This window comes from Syngnathus scovelli, chromosome 14, assembly GCF_024217435.2.
Source record: "Syngnathus scovelli strain Florida chromosome 14, RoL_Ssco_1.2, whole genome shotgun sequence".
In the NCBI taxonomy this organism is placed as follows: domain Eukaryota; kingdom Metazoa; phylum Chordata; class Actinopteri; order Syngnathiformes; family Syngnathidae; genus Syngnathus; species Syngnathus scovelli.
In genome coordinates, this window is record NC_090860.1 from 5,279,083 (window position 1) to 5,298,953 (window position 19,871).

A 19,871-nucleotide genomic window follows, 5' to 3' on the forward strand; every position below is an offset into this window, starting at 1 on the left:
GAGACTTTCCCATGCAAAGAAAGAAAGAAAGAAAGTCTGCCAATTTTGTCCCGCTTGGGCTGTGACCATCAGCCGGACGTCACGGCAAGGAGCAGAAAAGCAAAAAAAAAAAAAACAAGTTCACCTCAAAATTCCCAGTTTTCTTGAGAGCAGCACTGGCTCCGATTGATGAGGCGGCCTTTTCACACACTTGGTTCAGCACTCGACGTGCTATAAAATGAACTTTTTCCAAATTTGCTTGAATGCAGCACAATTGGCTCAACTAACTTTTTGGGGGGCATTAAAAAAGGGACATTTCCTGCATTTAAAGGTCAACGAATTTGATTTTGCTCCCACGCACAACACAGCTCAACTTATTTGTGCAAGACAAACAACAGCACACAACAACACAGACGCAGGTGGGCGTCAGTCAGCTCGGGCCCGCCTGTAAATAAATTGGCTCTGCCACCTGCGCCGCACCAACCCGTTGAACTGCAGGTAATTATGGTTCTGTGCCGACACACACAAACACGGGAACACATACACACGCACAGACGCGCAGCTAGATATGAAGGCTGTAAAAATAATACACCACAAATAAATTAAAGTGTCACACCACGTTCCCCATTGTCAGCAGGAAGTGGAATCAAGATAGATCCATTTGGGATTCAAAAAGGGATCTTTTTGCACACCATACACTGAAGTGGTGCAAAACACCTCCGCTTTTAATACATATTGACTGTGTGTGTGTGTGTATATTAATTACATTATATTACATTACATTACATTACATTATATTATCCATCCATCCATCCATCCATCCATCCATCCATCCATCCATCCATCCATCCATCCATCCATCCATCCATCCATCCATCTTCTATATATTGTATTATATTATTTTATATTATACAACCCCAAATTTCATCATTAGATATGCATCCTTTCAAGAATAAAAATGCGCTTTGCATGCTTGGGAAAAATTTATTAATCTAGATGAATTTTGGGCCATACTGACATGTTCAACAGTTTACTTCCTGTTTGCTGGACACGTTCTTATGGTTGGAACACATGAAAGGTGACAAGCCACATTATGTGATATCATGTGACATGACTTGATGTCACATGAACAGCACGTGCGACAAGGCCAACATGACATTAAGCGATATCATCTGACTTTTTTTTTTAATTCAATGTTTTACCAGGTAAGCCAATTGAGAACACTTTCTCATTTACAATGGCGACCTGGAGGCAAGGTGTGTAAAATGTCTTGCCCAAGGACACAATGACGCGTGACTGTGACAAAGCTGGGATCGAACCGCCAACCCTCCGGTTACTAAACGACCCGCTCTACTGCCTGAGCCACAGCCGCCACAGTTGAGACGTTATGAAATGTGAGATCATGTGACGTCGTATGCGGTCCACGTGATCATCACCATCACTTTAGCGGCACCCTCAGTGGCCACTTTTGTAAAATTCAAAAAAGCAAACAAAAACAAAAATGCTCACTCACTGGAAGCCATCTTTGAAAGCGTCCAGAAAAAAAATAACTTCCGCACCAGTAATATCCTTCATTCAAAGAATGGCTGCTGTCGCCGCAGCAGAAGCGTGCCAGCTAACGTTCATAAATAAATGAAAAGGATCTCAAGCTTTTGTTTCCCTTGAGGTGCAAACCAACAAGCTTGAAGAGCTCTGGAGACTTGACGCTTTTTACGCACTTAAGCCACTTCCTGTCCAAACAGGAAGTACAAACATTTCTTGAGTACTTGCTTGCATGGTGAAGTTTTCCCACAAGTCATTGCGGCGACTTTGTTCCAAACGAGACGTGTGTCGCCGGTGCCATCTTAGCTGCCCAACGACAGATGTGTGACCCTTCTCCGCGGCATCCGCTATCTTGTTCTGGTGAAGGCTGCGTCCCTTCAAGTATGCAAAGCGGTGCAACGTCGAAGGAAAAAAACTAGCCGCCGCTAGAAACCGTCGTCGTAATCATCGCAGCCGTAATTTGCTGGGTAAAAACAACAACGTCAACAAATGTAAATGGCCGTTGCATGCTTTTGGAATAGAAGCAGAGGACTTGTGGCTTATTAAAAAAATAACGTGCTAGCAGCACTAAGCAACGGCAACCTCCCACTGACCTTGACTGCCCATCAGCTCTATGACGCTTACGCAGGCGTCCTCTTCATCGTCCTCGTCCTCCTCGCCCGCCGGGTCGTCGTAGGCCACCGGGCCGCTCTCCACCAACACGGACGGTGGTGCCGGCGCCGCCACGGCCACGGGGACTGTGCAGGAGGGCTGAGCAAAGAGGGAAATATTGCCACCTCTTTTTTCAGTGACACAAGTCAAACAAGGACAAAGACAGTTTTGAATTGGCAACATCAAATTCATACGAGTCGAACCACAAAAAAGTCTCAAGGTGAAAGTTAGCAATTTCGGTTTGGATTTTAGGCTCGCATTTTCAGAGGATATGTGAATGAATATGTAAGTATGTAATGTAGCAAGTTGACCTTTGCAAGATGAAATTTAGTCTGCTGCGAGTAGAGCAACAAAAAAAAGGCCTCAAGACCCCTTCCTTTGTTGTGTCTTCCCGGTTGTCTTTCTTTCCTGGCTGCCTGCTGGTTCAAACAAATGGGCTGAGCCCCGCATGCAGTTTCTTTTGCTGTCAGGCTACGCTAAAATGAGTTACAAATGCAAAAACACACGGGAAGAGCTTCTATGGACTCCCAGGACTGAGTTCTCCAAAAGTGTCAGGAATTAGGCTGTACCATTTTTATCCCCTATCAAACCCACAGACAGTATGTTTGCTCGGATGATGGTAGAGTCTAATTCCTGGGAAAGAGCCAGTGAGTTGGCAGAGTGCACTCATCCCATCGCATCTAATCTGCAAGATTAGATGCGATGGGATGAGTGCACTCTGCACTCTGCAGCCTGGGCCAATCATGACGGACGATTGCTTCCTGTTCCCAAGGGGGGGGGGGGGGGCTGGTTGCTAGGTAACGAGGCTTGTTGACCCCAGCACTTCTGCTGGCACGTGATTAAGCAAAACCAGAATGGAAAACACAGGAAGCAAGCAAGAACGGCGCACAGCAAAGAAAGAAATCGTCATGAGGTCGCTTGTGGTCATGACAGCCACCATCTTGTCCAAAATGACTTTAGTCCCACAGGAGACACACACAGACACACACACAAACTCTCACACACACCCACACATCCAATGCTTGGAAGGAGCGTCCATCAGAAGGGCTGAGAGTTAAAACACAGCATGAAAAAAAAGTTCTACCGAGGAAATTTTTGACTTGAAGGGAATTGGAAGGAGAAAGAAGGGGAGAATGTGTGTGCGTGTGTGGGGGGGGGCAACCTGGGGTACATTCGGGGGGGGTTGTCGAAGGGCAGAGAGTCGAGTAGGACTCTTTGGCATTCTCGCCTCAGTAACTCAAATGAAGCCACGACAAATCTGTGAGGCCTATCTGGTTGTCATGGTAACAAAAGCCGTACACTCCGAGACAGAACCGTCCACTGAAACCGAGGCATCGCCGCCGACTGGAAGTGTGAGGTCACCGGTGACCCGTTTTAAAACACCCGGGAAGGCGTTGATGCCGGTGAGGTTGCGGAAAAAGGCAGACGCAAATCTCACCTGCTGTACAGCCATCTTCTTGCCAGGCCGCCCGCTCACAAATGGCTGCAACCTGACAATGAAAAACAAAAAACAAAGTTTTTCCTACACTAATGGGAACAAAATGCAACTTTTCACCCGGACTTTGTGTTGGTTAGTACGAATATTGGGGCCAGCCGCCACAAGCGGGGGGCTTTTTAATAATATGCCAATCGTGTCGCATTTGTTTAGGCGGTTGCGAGCACTGGGGGTCAAAGGTCAAAAGTCGGCAGGTCTCCGTGGCGACCGACTAGAAGAGGAGCCGCGGGTAGCCGCCGCCACTGCTGCCGCATAAATCATGCGAACACTGACAACAAGTATGTGGCGCTCTCACAGATGCGCTGCTGCCGTCGCTCGTCTCACTCGGAACGATTTCGCGCAGATCGAAGAGGCACTGCAGCACTTATTTTTTTAAATTCAGATTTAATGTGATCAACCTCCAAGTGACCTGAAACTATCTGCTAAGCCAGCAGCGAGGCCTCAGCGGAGGTATGTGCTCTCCCGAGAGACAGCGTGCCGCTTTTCACCAATCAAAAAGTGTACCTAATGATGTGTCCATTTCCACTGGCATTTAACTCCGCCCACCGCTAACCGCTCTGGCGTGAAGCGGTACGGCGCTAATCAGCTTCGCGCCAAATGAAACGCCGCCTGAGCTGCCGCCTGAGCCGCCGCCCTAGCTGCCGCCCTAGCCGCCACCTGAGCCGCCCAGGTGATTGACGGCTGACAGGAGTTTAGCCGCCGGATTGGGCGTGTGTGTGTGTTTAAGGGGCAGAGGACAAGCGAGAAAGGAAAGAGCAAAGACTGCGGCGAAAGTATGAAAAAAAAAGAGAGAGAAAATGTATCTGTGTGAAGGAGGCTTGTGCTTAAGGGACAAAGGAAGTGGAATCTAAATCCCCGTTCTAACGAAGACAGCTTTTCCAGTCTCACTATTTTGTATAAAAGGTATCGACGGAGGTGCGACTTTTTCAACTTCCCCCAGTCAGAAGATGAAAAATGTCCAGGTCAGCGATGATGTTGCCACGCCCTTCTCATGTCTTTCTGCAAAACCGTTGTGGGGAAAAGCTGAGTTCTTGTAATTCTTTCCTTTCAATACAACAATGCTTGGAAGTGCTTCCAGTCACAACCGCATTTGACACAACAAAGTGTTGGCAAAGGCAGGAGCTGCTTTCATATTGCAACAATTCCGCAGAGGACTTCCAACCTAAGCAGCCCACTTGGCGCATTTGATGCTCCTCCACTGTCAAACTCGGAGACAACTTGACTGACACCCACCCACCAGTAGATGGCCTCGATGCCGGATTTTAGAAACGGGAGCAGCACAAACGTTTCTCGTCTTGGCAAAAGGGAAAAATGTATTTTTCATTTGGTGGTCTGACTGATCTCGTTAACGACAACACATTAGGAAGAGCCCCCCAAAAAGTGCAACGAGAATCCACGAGGAGGGTGTCAAAGTGGGGAATGAGCACGCTGTTGAACGGGGAGCCCCACAATGTGGCCTCCTCAGCAACAAGGCACAATGGCTGCACTGTCAGCAGAGGCGCATCGTCGCTCTCGCTCAAAGGCCACTCTTCTGCCCCCCAACCGCGTGCCTTCTTTTGGGGGCTTTTTCCCAGGCTGCAAACGGTTAGCCCGAGAGATGACAGCCACGTTGTTGTTATCCCACTTTCGTATTCTGCTAACGAGCCTCGGTTTTTCAAAATCAATGTTATGAGCAACTGAGCTTAGTTAGAATTGTGTTGGCATTAAATTGTGATATTGTTGGCACACTGCTAGCAGTGTTGCTCGTACTGCTGTTAGCATTACTGTTAGCACCATAGCATTATTTTACAAGTACTGCTACACTTGACAGATGAAGGTGTTTTGAGAGATCCAAAAAACTATCCAGACCACACAGCAATTTGGCCTTGTGATAGTAGCATAAGGTTAGCATTTTGAGCTAATAGCAGCATACTACAAGTTGTATAGACAAAAAGCGTGTTTATGTTTATGCCATGACAGTAGAAAGACGTTTTGTCTTTAGATTTCTTTCTCATTGAAGTGATTATGCAGCCAGCTGCTGTTTCATCGCAAGCATAGAAACGCTTGTGCTGACAAACCTTTTCCCCAGCGAGCTGAGCGGCGTGCTGAGGTTGAACGAGGCCCGTCCCGGCCTTTGATAACGTCCGTTCAGCCCGGTCATGCCGGTTTCAAGATCCCGGGGGGACTTAGGGGCGGGGCCGACTGCGTTCTTGATGTTGAGGTGCTTGAGCACATCGTAGTTGATCTTGCTGGAGATCTTCTTCTGCTCCAGCATCATCTCGATGGCCTCATCAGCCGTGTCGGCTCGGATGGCCACCCGCTTCGCCGTCACTCGCTGTTCGGGAAACGACACGGGATGATGTGGTCACGGAGCCATGGAAATCCAAAACTCATGTGACCAGCTAACAATCAAAGTTTACATTAGAGTTTAACGTAAACTAACCTTAGAGTCTATTATGGCAGCTCACATTGGAAGCTATCACCTTAGCTCAAACATAGGTAACGTTAGATGCTAACATTGGATTCCAATGTTGAAGCTAACTTTGGAAGCTTACACGTCCTTCTGAGATCTAAATTTAGCAGTAACAATAGAAGCCAATTTCAGAAGCTAACTTTCAAATTGACATTGTTACAAAGCTCACTTTAAAGGAAAGAAGAGTTGGTACCTTCTTCTTTTCCTTGTAGATGCCCAACTCCTTCTCCTTGGCAATCTTGGCCTCCTTTTCTACAAACAAAATTCAACATTTTGGCCCAAAAAAAACAATAAAATGCTGCCATGCTATGATGAAGAGAAGAAGAAGAACATGAAGATGATGAAGAAGAAGAAGAACCTTTCTGTTCTTTGAGGTAGTCTGAGTTCTCAGCCATCCAGAGAGCTGTCTTGACCTTGATCTCCTTTTCACTCAGCAGGTACTGCAAACCAAAATTATCTTTTTTTTTGGTTGGTTATTTTCACTCACAATCACAACTGAAATTGAAGGTCTTGAGGAGGCCGACACATTGTCATCTGGTGAAGTGATCACACAAAATCATTTGGTGCCAAGCGGCTATGTACCAGCTCGATCTCGCGATCATCAATGCCGCTCAGGTCCAGCTCACCGCCTTCGGCAGAAGTTTCTGTCGCACAAACAAACAGAAGCAACACAGCCTGTGATTTGTGAAGCTTCCTGGTTTAAAAAAAAAAAAAACACCTGAAAACTAAAATCTGGTGCTCGTTATCTGGTGGGCACAGCCCTCCAAGAAGTTCCTGTGCGCCGGCTGATAAGGAGGAGGCAGCAGTAGCTGATAAGACTCGGGGGAGGTCAATTAGCCTGGCGGTAGTCGCACGCGGCTTGCTAATTTCATCGCATCCATGAAAAAAAGAGAGCTTCTCCCCAAATTTCTTTTGTCTTTGTTTTTTGATTCTACTCTCTTGGCAGACGTCCCCTTTGTTGACCTCATTACGTCCACCAAAACGCTGAACGGGCAACAACAACAAAAAAGTTGATTTCACGCTTTTCACATTTTCTTTCATCTTTTGTTTTTAAGGCTAACCTGTCAACTTTGCATGTTTGTGTGGACAATTTTTAGCACTGATGTCTTGTTTTCCCTTTGAAAAGATCAAATAAGTCCTGTAGCTGATCGCGCTGACTCTTCTGAGAGGCTACGCCATGCATATTTCATGAGATGATGGCCAGTAGTTGACCTGTTTTGCTACAATTTTCAAGCAACAGCAAAAGATTTGTCAACCTGCTCATAAGGTCAGACCTTGAAATGGATTTTTTTTAAACATCAGTTCTGCTCTGCAGACATGCACTCGTGTTATCATTGGGTGGCCAAAATGAAGAAGAAAGCAGGTGCTGGAGTGGGAAATCTTCCCTGCTCATGTGTGGGGCCAGCACCCCCCCCAACCCCTGACCCCCCCTCACGCACACACAAGCATCCAGCTGGCCAATAAATAGAGTGGCAGATTCTCGCTGACACGGGCGAGTCGGAGCCAACCCATTAAAACGCGACCCGCTCGACCTTGGAGGAGGTTCCGCCGAGTGAACACCCACTCAACCACCTGCTCCACCCTCCATAACCCCCCCCCATGTGGACTCAAAGGGGGAACTGAGTACCCCCCCCAACCCCCTCCAGGCTTGATGGAGTTCACTTGTTTATGCAGACAGTTCAGAGTCAAGACGATATTGTCAGCATGCTACGCTGGCTAGCGGCTAAGTGCTAGCAAAGTTAGACCCGTCTTGTCATGGTTTGGCCATTCACATTCAAGATAGGAGTCAATACGGTATTGTCAGCATGCTACTCTTGCTAGCGGCTAAGTGCTAACAAAGGGGGGGGGGGGGGGTAGGTGGAGGGGATGCCCACGCCTGACCACATGCCACATGGGTGCGATGTATAATGATGACTGTCACGATTAAGTCATGGGGCCGCCAAAGTGCTTTGAGAGATTTAACACAGCCTGCAAATATTCGTTGAAGAGGCGCTCACATTTCAAGTTCAATTTGATTTCGCCAAATAGCGTCGGAATGACGTGACATCATTGACAGAGTCGGTGGCGTCAGCCGAGGTCGGATTCAGGCTGCTTGACGTGAATTGCTATGTGCCTGACGTGTTCTTCTGTCCCACACCGTTAGAGTTAGCATGATCTCATTGACACTAAAAAGGGGGTGTGGGGGTCCACTGGGAGGAAAAATGGGGACATTTAGGGCTGCCCATGCACTGCCAGACAGGAAGTGCATCAAGAGTCAATATTTATGGAGGTGACACAGGGAATCAAACCCACGGCTCTGCACTGCCAGCTCAAAAAGTCTTTCCGCAACAGGAACACTTGCAACCTATGCTAACATACTAACACATAATTTGCGAAGAGGCCAGGCTCCCTCGGCTCCCTCCTTACCGTCATCTTGCTCCTCTTTGGAACAAGAGTTGTTGAGGCCGAGCGAAGCGGCGGTGGGCAGGCTGGCCCCCAGAATGGATGCCAGCGTAGGTCCTTTCCTCTTGGGCTCCTGCCGGTGCGGGTCTTCAGATGCGCCCCCGATCTGCTCCAACTCGATGAGCTTCTCCAGGGTGAGCTCGGCCAGATCTTTGCCAAAGTGTTTGGCCACCGCCTCCAGAACGTCCTTGTCTTCCTCCGTCTCTTTTTGGTCCTCTTCCTCCGGCTCGGATGACGCGCCCAGGGCCTCGTTCACGTGCTGCTGAAAGTCTATGTCCCAAATTTTAATATGCACATTCGCAATGAATTGGATTTAGTCAGGAACCCCCCCCACCAAAAAAAATTGACAAATTTCTCATAAGGTCTGCATGATTTCACACTTAATGCTAAAATTAAGAGCTTGAAAATTACATTTTTTAAAACAAAAACTTAGCTTTATATTTTACAATACAAAAATGGATGAAAAATATCCCTCGACAGAATTAACTAACTTAAAAAACATTGAACCACATTTTCTTTTTATGACAAACAAACAAAGGCAAAAGTTGACCTTGTTTGGTGTAGGCGGCGTAAATTCCTTTGAGTTTGGGTCGGCTGCTTTCCAGCTCTGACTCGATTTGGTCCTGGTAGCTTTCGATCTCTCCTGTAACATTTCTTGCTTGGCCCATTTTGTCTACTGACTTGACTTTGCATTGCATGTACCTTCAATGTCATCCATCTTCTTGGTGAGCTCCGCCTCTAGCTGAAACAACAACAACGCGTTCTTCATGTGTGCGCCGCCAAACTAGTTAAACCAAAAAATAAAAATGCCAGCAGGTGATTGCGCACCGCACACAGGCTACAAAGAAAAATCTACGGCTGCGGTCCAACTTTTGAGGCTCAACATACTGGACTGAGTTTCATTTTTAAATGGAATCACTAAAACATGGTGCGGTTGTCAAGGAGAATGCAAATTGAGACGGGTCACTATGAAGGTGTGCTTTGCCTCCAGTCACCATCATTGAATTTTTTTTTAGGTGCAAGGAGCATGCTACCAGCAAGCGGGACAGACTTGCCTGCTGGGCTTTTATCTTGCGCAGTCCAGCTGTGAAGCAGGGAGGATCGCACTCCTGCTCCAAGTCCACCTTCATGAACTCCTCCACCGTCAGCAGGCTGGTGGGCGTGTCCGAAAACTCTGACAGTCTGACACAACAAGCGGGTGTGTGTGTGTGTGTGTGTGTGGGGGGGGGGGGGGGGGGGGTTAATTGTGCCTGTCACATTGGAGTCACATTCATCTCCAGAAACTCAAACATGTCAAAAGCGGCCTCCCACCTTTTTCTCAGCGTGCTGTCGCACACTTTGACCACATTGATGATTTCTTTGGTCGTGCGGCAAAAGTCGTGCATGCGAGCGGCAACCAGGAGAGCTGCAATACACACACACGCACATTAAATTGTATACCTAAAGAAGTGTCCAAGTCTTGCTTTTTCTCATTTCAAATTACTTTTCCGATATGACCTCTTTTCAAAATAATCACAACAGGGGGGACAGCGTTTTGTTGATTGCAAATCCAACTCTGTCCACGTGGGAAAGCAAATAGAGAAATGCAATTCATGGCAAAGGTCATGGCGCACAAGTCGTGCCTTGCCAGTCACTTGACTATCATTGTTATGCAGACAATTTCGGCCGAAACGCAAAGACAAATTTTTCAGCCCGTTCTGCCATTCAAATTTCATGAAGGACAAAGGCTTGGAAAACAGTCGAAATGCTCTTATTCATTATATATACAGTGGAGCCTCGGTTTTCGAACAAATCGGTATTCGGACAAAAAATTCGAGATTTTTTTGCTTCGGATGTCGGACGAAATTCGGTTGTCGAACCTCGCGAGATGAGCCGAGAGGACCCACATGCCAACTGACTCCGTTCGTTATTACATTCTCGTTACTCTGAGGATTGCATCAACTCTAATCATGCCTCCAAAGGATCCTTCCTTTGTAAAGCCATCCTAAAACACAAAGACGCTCCTAAAGCAATGCTACACTGAGCGCCCGGCGCGCTGCGGTTGCGCGATCGGACCAAATTAAGCTCCCTGCGCACTGAGGTCCACTTAAATTTTGGAAAGTACATTAGGACTTTAAAGTTTCTAAATTTTAGCGACCACACTGTCACAATAATGTAACCAGCGCGGTGCAGTTGCGCGGTCGGTGGCGCGCAACGGTTGCGCGTTCGGCGGTGCGCTGCATTTGCGCGATCGGACAAAATTAAGCTCCCTGCGCACTGATGTCCATTTAAATTTTGGAAAGTACAGCAGGACTTTAAAAACATTTTCTAAATTTCAGCGACGGCTCTGTCACAATAATGCGACCAGCGCGGTGCAGTTGCGCGTTCAGCGGTGCATTGCAGTTGCGCAATTGGACAAAAATGCGCAAATGAAAAAATGCTTAAAAAAGGCGGAATTTTTTCCCCCATTATTTGAAAGGGGAAAATATGATTCGTAAATCGAACGATTCACTTCTCGAACAGCCTTCTGTAACGGATTGTGTTCGAAAACCGAGGCTCCACTGTATTTGAACAAATTGGCTGATGAACCACTTATAAGGATTTCCCCCTCACTTATATCATACTCTGCACCAGAAAAATCCACCTTGGTTGGCCTGAGTATAAATGAGCGAATGTTGATGTGGTGAGTTCCTCTGCGACACAAGATGAAGTAAAAAAAAAAAAAAAAAAAAGGAGGCGCGCGTGTGTTCGTTCGTGTGTGTTCGCTCGTGTGTTGCGTAATGAGCAGCCGAGCGCGCCTAGAAGGAGAAGTCTTACGTAAGCTTGATTACAGTGGCCGAGCTGCTAAAAGCGACTATGCGCGCGTTCCTTCCACCTGTGCAGACGCGCGGCCGCTTGCCAACCTTGGAATCAGCACAATCGGCGTGACGAGAATCAGAGCGATCGTGAATGGATCAAAATTTGGGTTTCTAATCAGGCTTTTGCCTCCAGTAGGCACATCCATCTCTATCTTTTATGTAATTAAACATTTAGGTGGGACAGCTCAAGAACATGCCCGTCTGTGCCAGCGATAGAGGGAGAAGCAAGAGTGCCACCGTGTCAAAATCTAACGATTTCTGCCCAATCGAAAAAGGCTACTAATGAGCAGCTAATTAATCGGTCGCGCCCAGTCAGAAAGTTGAGCTTACCGGCCCCGCAGAGTCCGGAGGGCCTCCGTCCGGTGTGCATCCAGTCCCGCTTCATCCTCTGCACCAGCCTCAGCGCCGTCATAGCCACGTCGTGGTTCTTGTCGCCGAACTCCAGCAGCTGAGCGAAACGCGGGATGTAGAGACACGGGTCTGGCGAGTTCAAAGTGACAAGAGCATTCGGCGCTCGTGTGACGAAAATGTTCAAAATTCAATGTTTTAAAATGTTCAACTTTAGAATTAGACAAATATGCAAAATGCGTCAACTTTTCTTGACCTACAATTTCAGGGACAGGAAACATTTCATGCTTTGCAGTATGTACCCAAAACAGTTTGAAAGTGCTTTTACCTTTGACTTCAAATGGTTGTTTTGGGGAGAGGCACACAAAATTTCCAGCCAAATACTAAGAATAGTAATGAAATTTCATCCTAGTCTTAGGTCTTGTAACTCAAGGACCTTTGCACTATGTTGATTCTTAATATGTAATCAAATGTTGCTGACCCTAAATAAATTTGCACATTCCTTTATGGGTTTGAAGAAGTGGTAGAAGTGGATCTGGAGAAATGCATTTACGTATTGTAATCATGTACAACATGACAACAAATCTCCATTCCAGTTTTATTTCGGTGCTACCTGAAGGACCTTTCACTAGTTTCTTGCTTAGTTGCATTTCAGAGACAAAATCCTTTTGGGGGCAATTTATTTTTAGTGATTTTAGGTTTTACGTTTTTCGATCTCAAAGTCTTCGTTTCGGGGTGTCTTTCGTGTTGAAAGGATGATTAGACTAGAACTTTATGGGTTGTTTCTTTGACTCTAACCTGCTCCGCGTAGGGGGAGCGCTCGCGTGTTTTGTGCTGTGACGCATTCTGCGGAGGTTTAGCTCCCTCTGACGTCAGCGACATACGTGAACGTGATTGGCCGATACCGAGGGAAGGAGAACGAAAAGAGGTTAGGAAAAAGGTGAAAAAGCAAAATAAAGATCAGAGCTTGGAAATTGTCAACAACATACCACCGCTGAGCAGCGACACGACGTGGGAACTCGAAGCGGAAGTCGGATTAACCGCTGGGGAGGGCAAAACCAAGCGAAAAGAGACGACGCAGCGTGGAGGGGAAAAGTGTTTTTCGCTCCAAGTTGGCGGAGGAAGACGCAAAAGAAGCAGAACGCGGAGGCCCGGGAGGATATTTTTAGATGCGCTGCTGGCGTAAGCTTGGCCGCCGACGTTTTAAAATCGGCGTAGAGGAGGAAGCGGAGCGACGCGGGTGAACCCTCCGGAAAAAGCCCCGCTTGGTCGGAGCCGTCACCGCGCTTTTTTTTTTTTTTTTTTTTTTGGGGGGGGGGGGCTCTTGCGCGCCGATGCCCACAGCAGACTGCCGGCTGCTTTATCATGGCCGGATCATGAGGTGCTTGAGCTGCCTGCTGCTGCTGCCCGACACACTCCGAAAGTCCAATAAGCTCGGCGCGCTCCCGGCGAAGCTCCCGCTACCGCCCTACAACAAGCACAGGAAGATGGCCGCGGAGCTGTGCGCTGCCAAAAACGGCAACCTGGCGAGCGGCACAACGGTGGCGGACGCTGACAAGGCGGTGACCAACAAGGAGGCAACGGCTGCCACCGTGAGCCAGGCCGCCGGCGGGGGAGGACAAGGCGAAGGCGGAGGAGAGGGCGATGGCGGAAGTGTGCCTGTGGCGGTGGCCGCCACCGGCCCCGGCGACGACCAGCACAACGTCACCAACACCACCGAGCCCGACAGCTGGCAAAGCAGCCACCCCACACTCAGGGAGAGGTGCCAACCCTCGCATACTCCAGACGATCGTGTCATACTCGAGCCATTTTAGAACCTTTAGAATAAACTAAACCAAATTACCGTTATCTACAAGCACTCCAACCCAAATCGGGGTTTTCCAGGTTTAAATGGCATTCGTAGCTCAAATCGGTTGTTTTGACCAAAAGTTAAAAAAGTTAATTATTCTATTATACAGTCAAATGGTGATAAGTGGTAATGACACAGGACAGTATTGCCAATTTCCATACGGAAAGTTGCTTCTAGACTTGTTTTTCATCAAAATTGTGGCTTTTTAATTATTCTCGCTTTAGTTTTTTAGTGCTTGATCGTCGCACTAATCCTTCTAATTTTTTGTTTTTTAGGAACGCCCTGATGTTCAACAACGAGCTGATGGCCGACGTCCACTTCATTGTTGGCCCCCCGGGGCTATCGCAGCGGGTCCCGGCTCACAAGGTAACCAAACAAACTAGCTAGCTAGCTAGCAAGCAAGCCTGCGCGTGTCACCAGGGAACGTCCACTGATGCGACACCGTTGTTCTTTTGCGCGGGCAGTACGTGCTGGCTGTTGGCAGCTCTGTGTTCTGCGCCATGTTTTACGGCGACCTGGCAGAGGAGGAGGCCGACATCCGCATCCCCGACGTAGAACCCACTGCTTTCCTCATCCTGCTTAAGTGAGTGACACCAAAGCACCAACACACTTTATTTTCGTCAAAATTCTCAACAGCTTTTGGCCAAATCTCTGATGAGAGGCCATGAAGTAAAGCATAGCCTTGGAAGGGATTCCAGACGGCGAGACTTCAAAAGCTTCTGATTACTCATCCCGAGCAAGCAAGACTTGTCTGTGCTGCTTTGTGTGTCCTCTTGCAAAAAAAAAAAAAAAAGAAAAACAAATCTGGTCTGACAATTATGTTGCAGAGCTGAAGGTTAAAAATAACCTGCAGTGGCACATAGCATGCCGGGAGACTGGAGCGGTTCACTTGCGATGTGGCAGCATAGTGGGATGGCCTTTGGGTTTCCAAATTGTTACAGAGCAGGCCTGCGTATGCAGTGTCATAAGGCCAAGTGAAGGTGGCCAAAAGTTGAAGGAGCTCGTTCCCCACTTTGGGCACCAAATCATAGCCGTCATTGAGCCACATGCTCTTTGCCTGTCAGGTACATGTACAGTGACGACATTGAGCTGGAGGCAGACACGGTGCTGGCCACCCTGTACGCCGCCAAGAAGTACATCGTCCCGGCGCTGGCCCGCGCCTGCGTCAACTTCCTGGAGACCAGCCTGGAGGCTAAAAACGCATGTGTGCTGCTTTCGCAAAGCCGGCTGTTTGAGGAACCCGAGCTGACGCAGCGCTGTTGGGAGGTGATCGACGCTCAGGCCGAGCTGGCGCTGCGCTCTGAAGGCTTTTGTGAAATTGATGCGCAGACGCTGGAGATCATCCTGCGTCGCGAGACGCTCAACGCCAAGGAGGCGGCTGTTTTCGAGGCCATCATGAGCTGGGCGGCCGCCGAATGCCAGCGACGGGGACTGGCGCCTGGCACCCGCAACCAACGCCAGGTTCTGGGCAAGGCACTCTTCTTGGTACGCATTCCCACCATGAGTCTGGAGGAGTTTGCCGATGGGGCGGCGCAGTCCGACATCCTGACGCTGGAAGAGACGCGCAACCTGTTCCTGTGGTACACAGCCGCCAACAAGCCCAGGCTGGACTTCCCCACCAGCGCCAGGATGGGTCTGGTCCCGCAGAGATGCCACAGGTTTCAGTCGTCGGCCTACAGGAGCAACCAGTGGCGCTACAGAGGGCGTTGCGACAGCATCCAGTTTGCCGTGGACAAGCGAATCTTCGTCGGCGGACTGGGACTGTACGGATCCAGCGGCGGCAAGGCTGAGTACGGCGTCCGCATAGAACTTAAGAGTCAGGGCGCAATGCTGGCCCAGCGCCTCACCAAGTTTGTTTCGGACGGCTCCAGCGGGACCTTCCCTGTGTGGTTCGAACATCCTGTCCAGATCGAGCCTGACACCTTCTACACGGCCAGCGTGATTCTGGACGGCAACGAGCTCAGCTACTTTGGGCAGGAGGGCATGACCGAGGTGCAGTGCGGCAGGGTCACTTTCCAGTTCCAGTGTTCTTCGGACAGCACCAATGGCACTGGCGTGCAGGGCGGGCAGATCCCCGAGCTTGTCTTTTATGCCTGAATGCCGGGCGGATCCTCTCATGTAGCATTGCAAAGTCCGACTGAGACTCTTCTGGAACTTGATTTAATTTAAGCTTTTCTTTTCTTATTTAAACACTGCGCTTGTTGACAACACAACTGGGCTACTTTTGGTACTAAAAATGACTAGGGTTGAATCAGGGCAGCCGGATCTTAACAAGCCACAGTCATGCTCATGCGCTAAAGGTAAAAAGAGGCGACCGAGCTGAGACGAGTCCGGAGGCAGCTAACAAGAACCCAGTTGCCTCCATTCAAATTTTCAAGTTAAGTAGTTAACAACTATCCAGATGGGTTTGGTTCGTTCGTTCGACCCAACAAATCTTTTCGAGGCCACTTGCATACATTGACCAAGCAACAACGGTTCCGTTCTCCTCTGTTCCCATCTTATTCTTCCAACAACACAATCGCAACATTTCCATAATTTCCCATTCTCCACACAAACTTTCCAAAACAGCGCAGAACCTCAAGCAATTCTCTCAACTGATTCAAACTATGTTTCAACCAGCGAGAAGAGTCCAGTTGCCTAGGTTAAACCTTTGGGTATGAATGCGACCTACACGACAGAATCGACACAGACACGTCGAGTTTTTACCCTTGACGAGCGCAGCCTCTCAACTGTTTGCTTTTTGTTCTTCTTTGGACAGCTTGATGCTGCCTGAAGAAGCATTGATGTGCTGGGAGAATGAGAACGATAAAAATTCTCCAAATTTTGCTTATGGTTTCTATGTTGTGTGTTTGTTGACACGACATCGTTTCATTCAGCAAAATTCAATTGATTGTCAGTATTAATCAGGAAGGCATTAAAATAGAGAACTGTACCTATGGCGGGAGGTTTGATGCAAAGGTCTCTGGAGAGTGCCAGGAAGGTTTTTCCCAAAGTGTACACGTTCACCTGGAAGAAGACAACAAGGACATGGTCACATGACCGTCACGATAAACAAGCACTTGAAGGCAGCCACGCCGATGGCAAAATGTATTCTCAGGGCGCCCATTTATTTTTCACATTACATTATTAATGGGAGGGGTGTGTGCGTCACACGTTTCATTCCAACCACCCCCCGCCCTCATCTGCAAGTGAAAGGCCGGATGACAAAGACACGAGGCGTCCTTTTGACTCGCTTTGCCAGCAAGCAGCACAACGACAGAAGGCGGCGAGGGTCGCGAACCCTCCTCTGATCTCTGCCGCTCCCCCTTGCCGAGGTGGGGGCTTGGGGTTTCCCGCCCCCACCGAAGGCAGTCTGGTGCTATTCTGGTTTAAGGGTTCCAGCCAAGAATTGACATGTGGGCCAGGAATGCTGCACGGACGTGTGTTGATGGCGCGTTTCTTTCCCGTGCTACAGACACACCGGAAGTAAGGTGGTGGTGGCCCGTTGCCAAGGAGCAGCATGTTTGCAAAGAAAGAAAAACAAAAGAAACACACAGGTAGTAGTACAAGCAGAAGACACGCAAAGTAACGCTGGCAATGAAACTGACACAGGAAGTTCCAGACAGCAGAACAGGAAGTAGAGGTGCAATGGAAGTAGTGGATGGAAGGGGGGAGGGTCATGAGCTTCACCTTAACGAAGAGAGTAGTAAGCTGCGACGTCTGTGGGTTCTGTGTTTGATTCCTGCCATGACTTTATTGCCCCACTGATTGAGTCATTCCAGACTGATGACACGCACACGTTCATGCACCTCCATGCCACCAGAGGGCGTGTTGGGTGGCCACAGGCTGCAGCAGGACAGCTGCCTGTCTAAAAATGCGGCCACGCCCAGCTGTGGCTGTGCCTCAGAATGCGCACACACACATCCTCTCTAGCACACTGACTGTTCTATTAGCGGGCTTCGAAAACAGACGAGAGCAATGGACACACCTGAACGATGTCGCTGAGGTCCAACAACATGTCTGCCCCACCAATGTTAAGTCATCGAGCAAAAATATGCAAACAAAAAAACGATATTACATTTTGATCAGGTGTCATCAAAGAGGACCACGTCTCCTCAAAAACCGAAGCATTTGACCTTCTACAAAGACGCTTCTTTCCCATTCTGCATGTTTTCGTACGTTGCCTCCTGGTCAGGGTTCATTCATGCTCACAAATGTTCATTGTCGCAAACACACCCACAACTGCTGGCCAACGTCATGCGAACATTTGGTAATTCAAATGAACGCAGATCAGAAGGTAACGTCGGAAACAAGTCAATCGCTGCCCACCCAGCGCACAGCCCAAAGGATACGCGGAGTTCCTTCAGTGCGGCACACCAAGTAGATGCAGGCGGCCACCGTGTGCGCCGCCTTGCGCCCGCACGTCAGGCGCTTGGCCAGTGCCATCTTGTAGAAGTTGAAGGCCGTGTCCAGGCAGTGCTGGTTCAGCTGAAGCTGGTGGCCTAGGACACCAATGTGCTGCTTGGCTGTGGGCACAAACGTGTAGATGAGGCCCAATGGGACAAAAGGTCAACTCAACTTATACGTACCTCTGTAGAGTGTTTGCGCCCGTGACTCCTTTCCCGCGTGGGCCAGATGACCGTCTCCGAACGACAGATTCTTGGCGCCACCTGTACAATGAAAGGGCACATTTCGTGTTCACATTGCAAGCAGCAAATTGGGGTCAGCAAACTAAAGGAGGAGATTGGTGTGGGACAGTAGCACACTCATGTGGGCGCTCAAGGAACTACAACAACATACAAGATAGCGGATGCTTGGTGGGGTCAAAGTTTAAGAGGATATATGCTTGACGTGTGACTGATAAACAACAGCTGGCTGATGTGATGAATCAATATGAGTGCCGTTGCTCATTTGCATAAGGGAAAACCTGAAGTGACATTTTGGTCTCGTGGACTTCCACTTTTATTTTTGTGAGGCACTTCAGAAAGCGGACGGATGGAATTCTGACCTTCCGAAGAGACAAACTGCGAGGCCGCGAGCGACCGTCCTCCTCCCGACTCGACAAACTCCACCTCGGAGACGATGATGTTGTCCTCCAGGACGGACCCGCAGGCCATGCAGACGGCATCCCCGCGCGCATGGTCCACGTCCACGTCAGAACTGCCGCAGGTCTTGCACATCCGGCTCATCTTAGCCTCTCTCACGCACTCCACGTTCAACACAATAAGCGCATTAAGAACAAACAGCAATGACATCACTCAAGTTGCAAATTTTCCAGGATCTACCCTGCCTGCTGCCTTAAGACTGCTGTGCGACCCTCGTGAAGATAAGCGGTTGCCAAGTTGAATGACTTAATTCAGCATCAAAAGTTGACACAAACGTCCAAGAATTCAGTGATTCTGCAGCTGTGGCACGTTAAAGAGTCACTAGTGAGGACAGTTCATTTACATTTAGCTTTTTATCGCAATAAATTTGCATTCATTGTATATTTTTCTATATTTAAAAGCGGTGTCAATGTTTCAACTGTATAGAATGTTACAATGGCCTACAATGATAAAAGTGCACTTTATAGAAGAAAATCTTTGCCTCGTTTTAAGGTCTACTATGCAACTGTGTGATAACGTTGGTCATGATGGCGGTGGATTTAGAGGGTTAAGAAATTCTGTTAGGAGATACTTGGTGTCAGATGTTTGAGAGCCACTTCGTTTGTTAGCTGTCGTTCATGAACTACGCGACGAAACTCGGGTTTTCTCAATACGTCACGGAGCCCGAACGTTACGTCGCTTTCACATGACAACGCAATCAAAGACATTTCGACGTGACTTTCTCCTGAATTACTTCCGTAGTTTAAAGCGGACTTAAGCACACCATCCAGCAAGACCGTCGAGAAAACTAGTGACAATTGTGCACCTACCGCGTTTAGCCGGCTAGCTACGTGGCACCGCTGCCGTCCACTGCTCGCTCCAGCCACGCGTCAATTCGGCGACACGCCAGAAAAAAAAAAAAAGGTCCCACGAAGGCACACTTTATTCGGAATGTCGCGTGCTGGAACAAGCGAGCTGAAGCCGGTGGACACTCTACACGTGCCCGCGCGTGCACGTTAGTACCTGAAATCCGGCGTGGAGTGACGTGGGCGTGCGCGCCTACCGCCCCCTCAAAAAGACTTGTGTGGGTGGGTAGGTGTTTCTCTAAAGTATGTGCCTATTTAATAAAAGCAGTATGAACCTGAACTTGGTTAAATTGTCAGAAAAAAAATAGACACGCGTATACACAAGACACGTGCGTGCTCGGACGATA

General features: G+C 48.6%; 2 protein-coding genes across 4 annotated transcripts; one reads left to right on the forward strand and one right to left on the reverse strand.

The window, feature by feature from the left end:
* Positions 1–943: 943 nt before the first annotated feature.
* LOC125980600 (transcription factor IIIB 90 kDa subunit) lies at positions 944–19,862 on the reverse strand. Of its 2 annotated transcripts, XM_049739933.2 has the most exons (19): positions 19,489–19,862; positions 18,583–18,781; positions 18,164–18,244; positions 17,927–18,100; positions 17,563–17,594; positions 16,529–16,601; positions 11,729–11,878; positions 9,873–9,966; positions 9,617–9,743; positions 9,264–9,303; positions 9,112–9,204; positions 8,526–8,831; positions 6,702–6,763; positions 6,478–6,559; positions 6,313–6,371; positions 5,725–5,981; positions 3,611–3,662; positions 2,115–2,271; positions 944–1,984 (listed from the first exon to the last, which is right to left on the reverse strand). In XM_049739933.2, exons 2-19 carry the CDS (start codon positions 18,761–18,763, stop codon positions 1,947–1,949), a joined length of 2,058 nt encoding a protein of 685 aa, XP_049595890.1. In that variant the 5' UTR covers positions 18,764–18,781; positions 19,489–19,862; the 3' UTR covers positions 944–1,946. The 2 variants fall into 2 exon arrangements, with proteins under 2 accessions (XP_049595890.1, XP_049595889.1); XM_049739932.2 differs by having other exon boundaries at positions 18,583–19,862.
* LOC125980602 (BTB/POZ domain-containing protein 6-B) lies at positions 12,616–16,421 on the forward strand. 2 transcript variants are annotated; one of them, XM_049739939.2, is made up of 5 exons: positions 12,616–13,508; positions 13,871–13,961; positions 14,060–14,178; positions 14,660–15,385; positions 15,467–16,421. In XM_049739939.2, the coding sequence occupies exons 1-5, from the start codon at positions 13,081–13,083 to the stop codon at positions 15,690–15,692; spliced, it is 1,590 nt and encodes a 529-aa protein (XP_049595896.1). In that variant the 5' UTR covers positions 12,616–13,080; the 3' UTR covers positions 15,693–16,421. The 2 variants fall into 2 exon arrangements, with proteins under 2 accessions (XP_049595896.1, XP_049595895.1); XM_049739938.2 differs by having other exon boundaries at positions 12,617–13,508; positions 14,660–16,421.
* Positions 19,863–19,871: the final 9 nt, after the last annotated feature.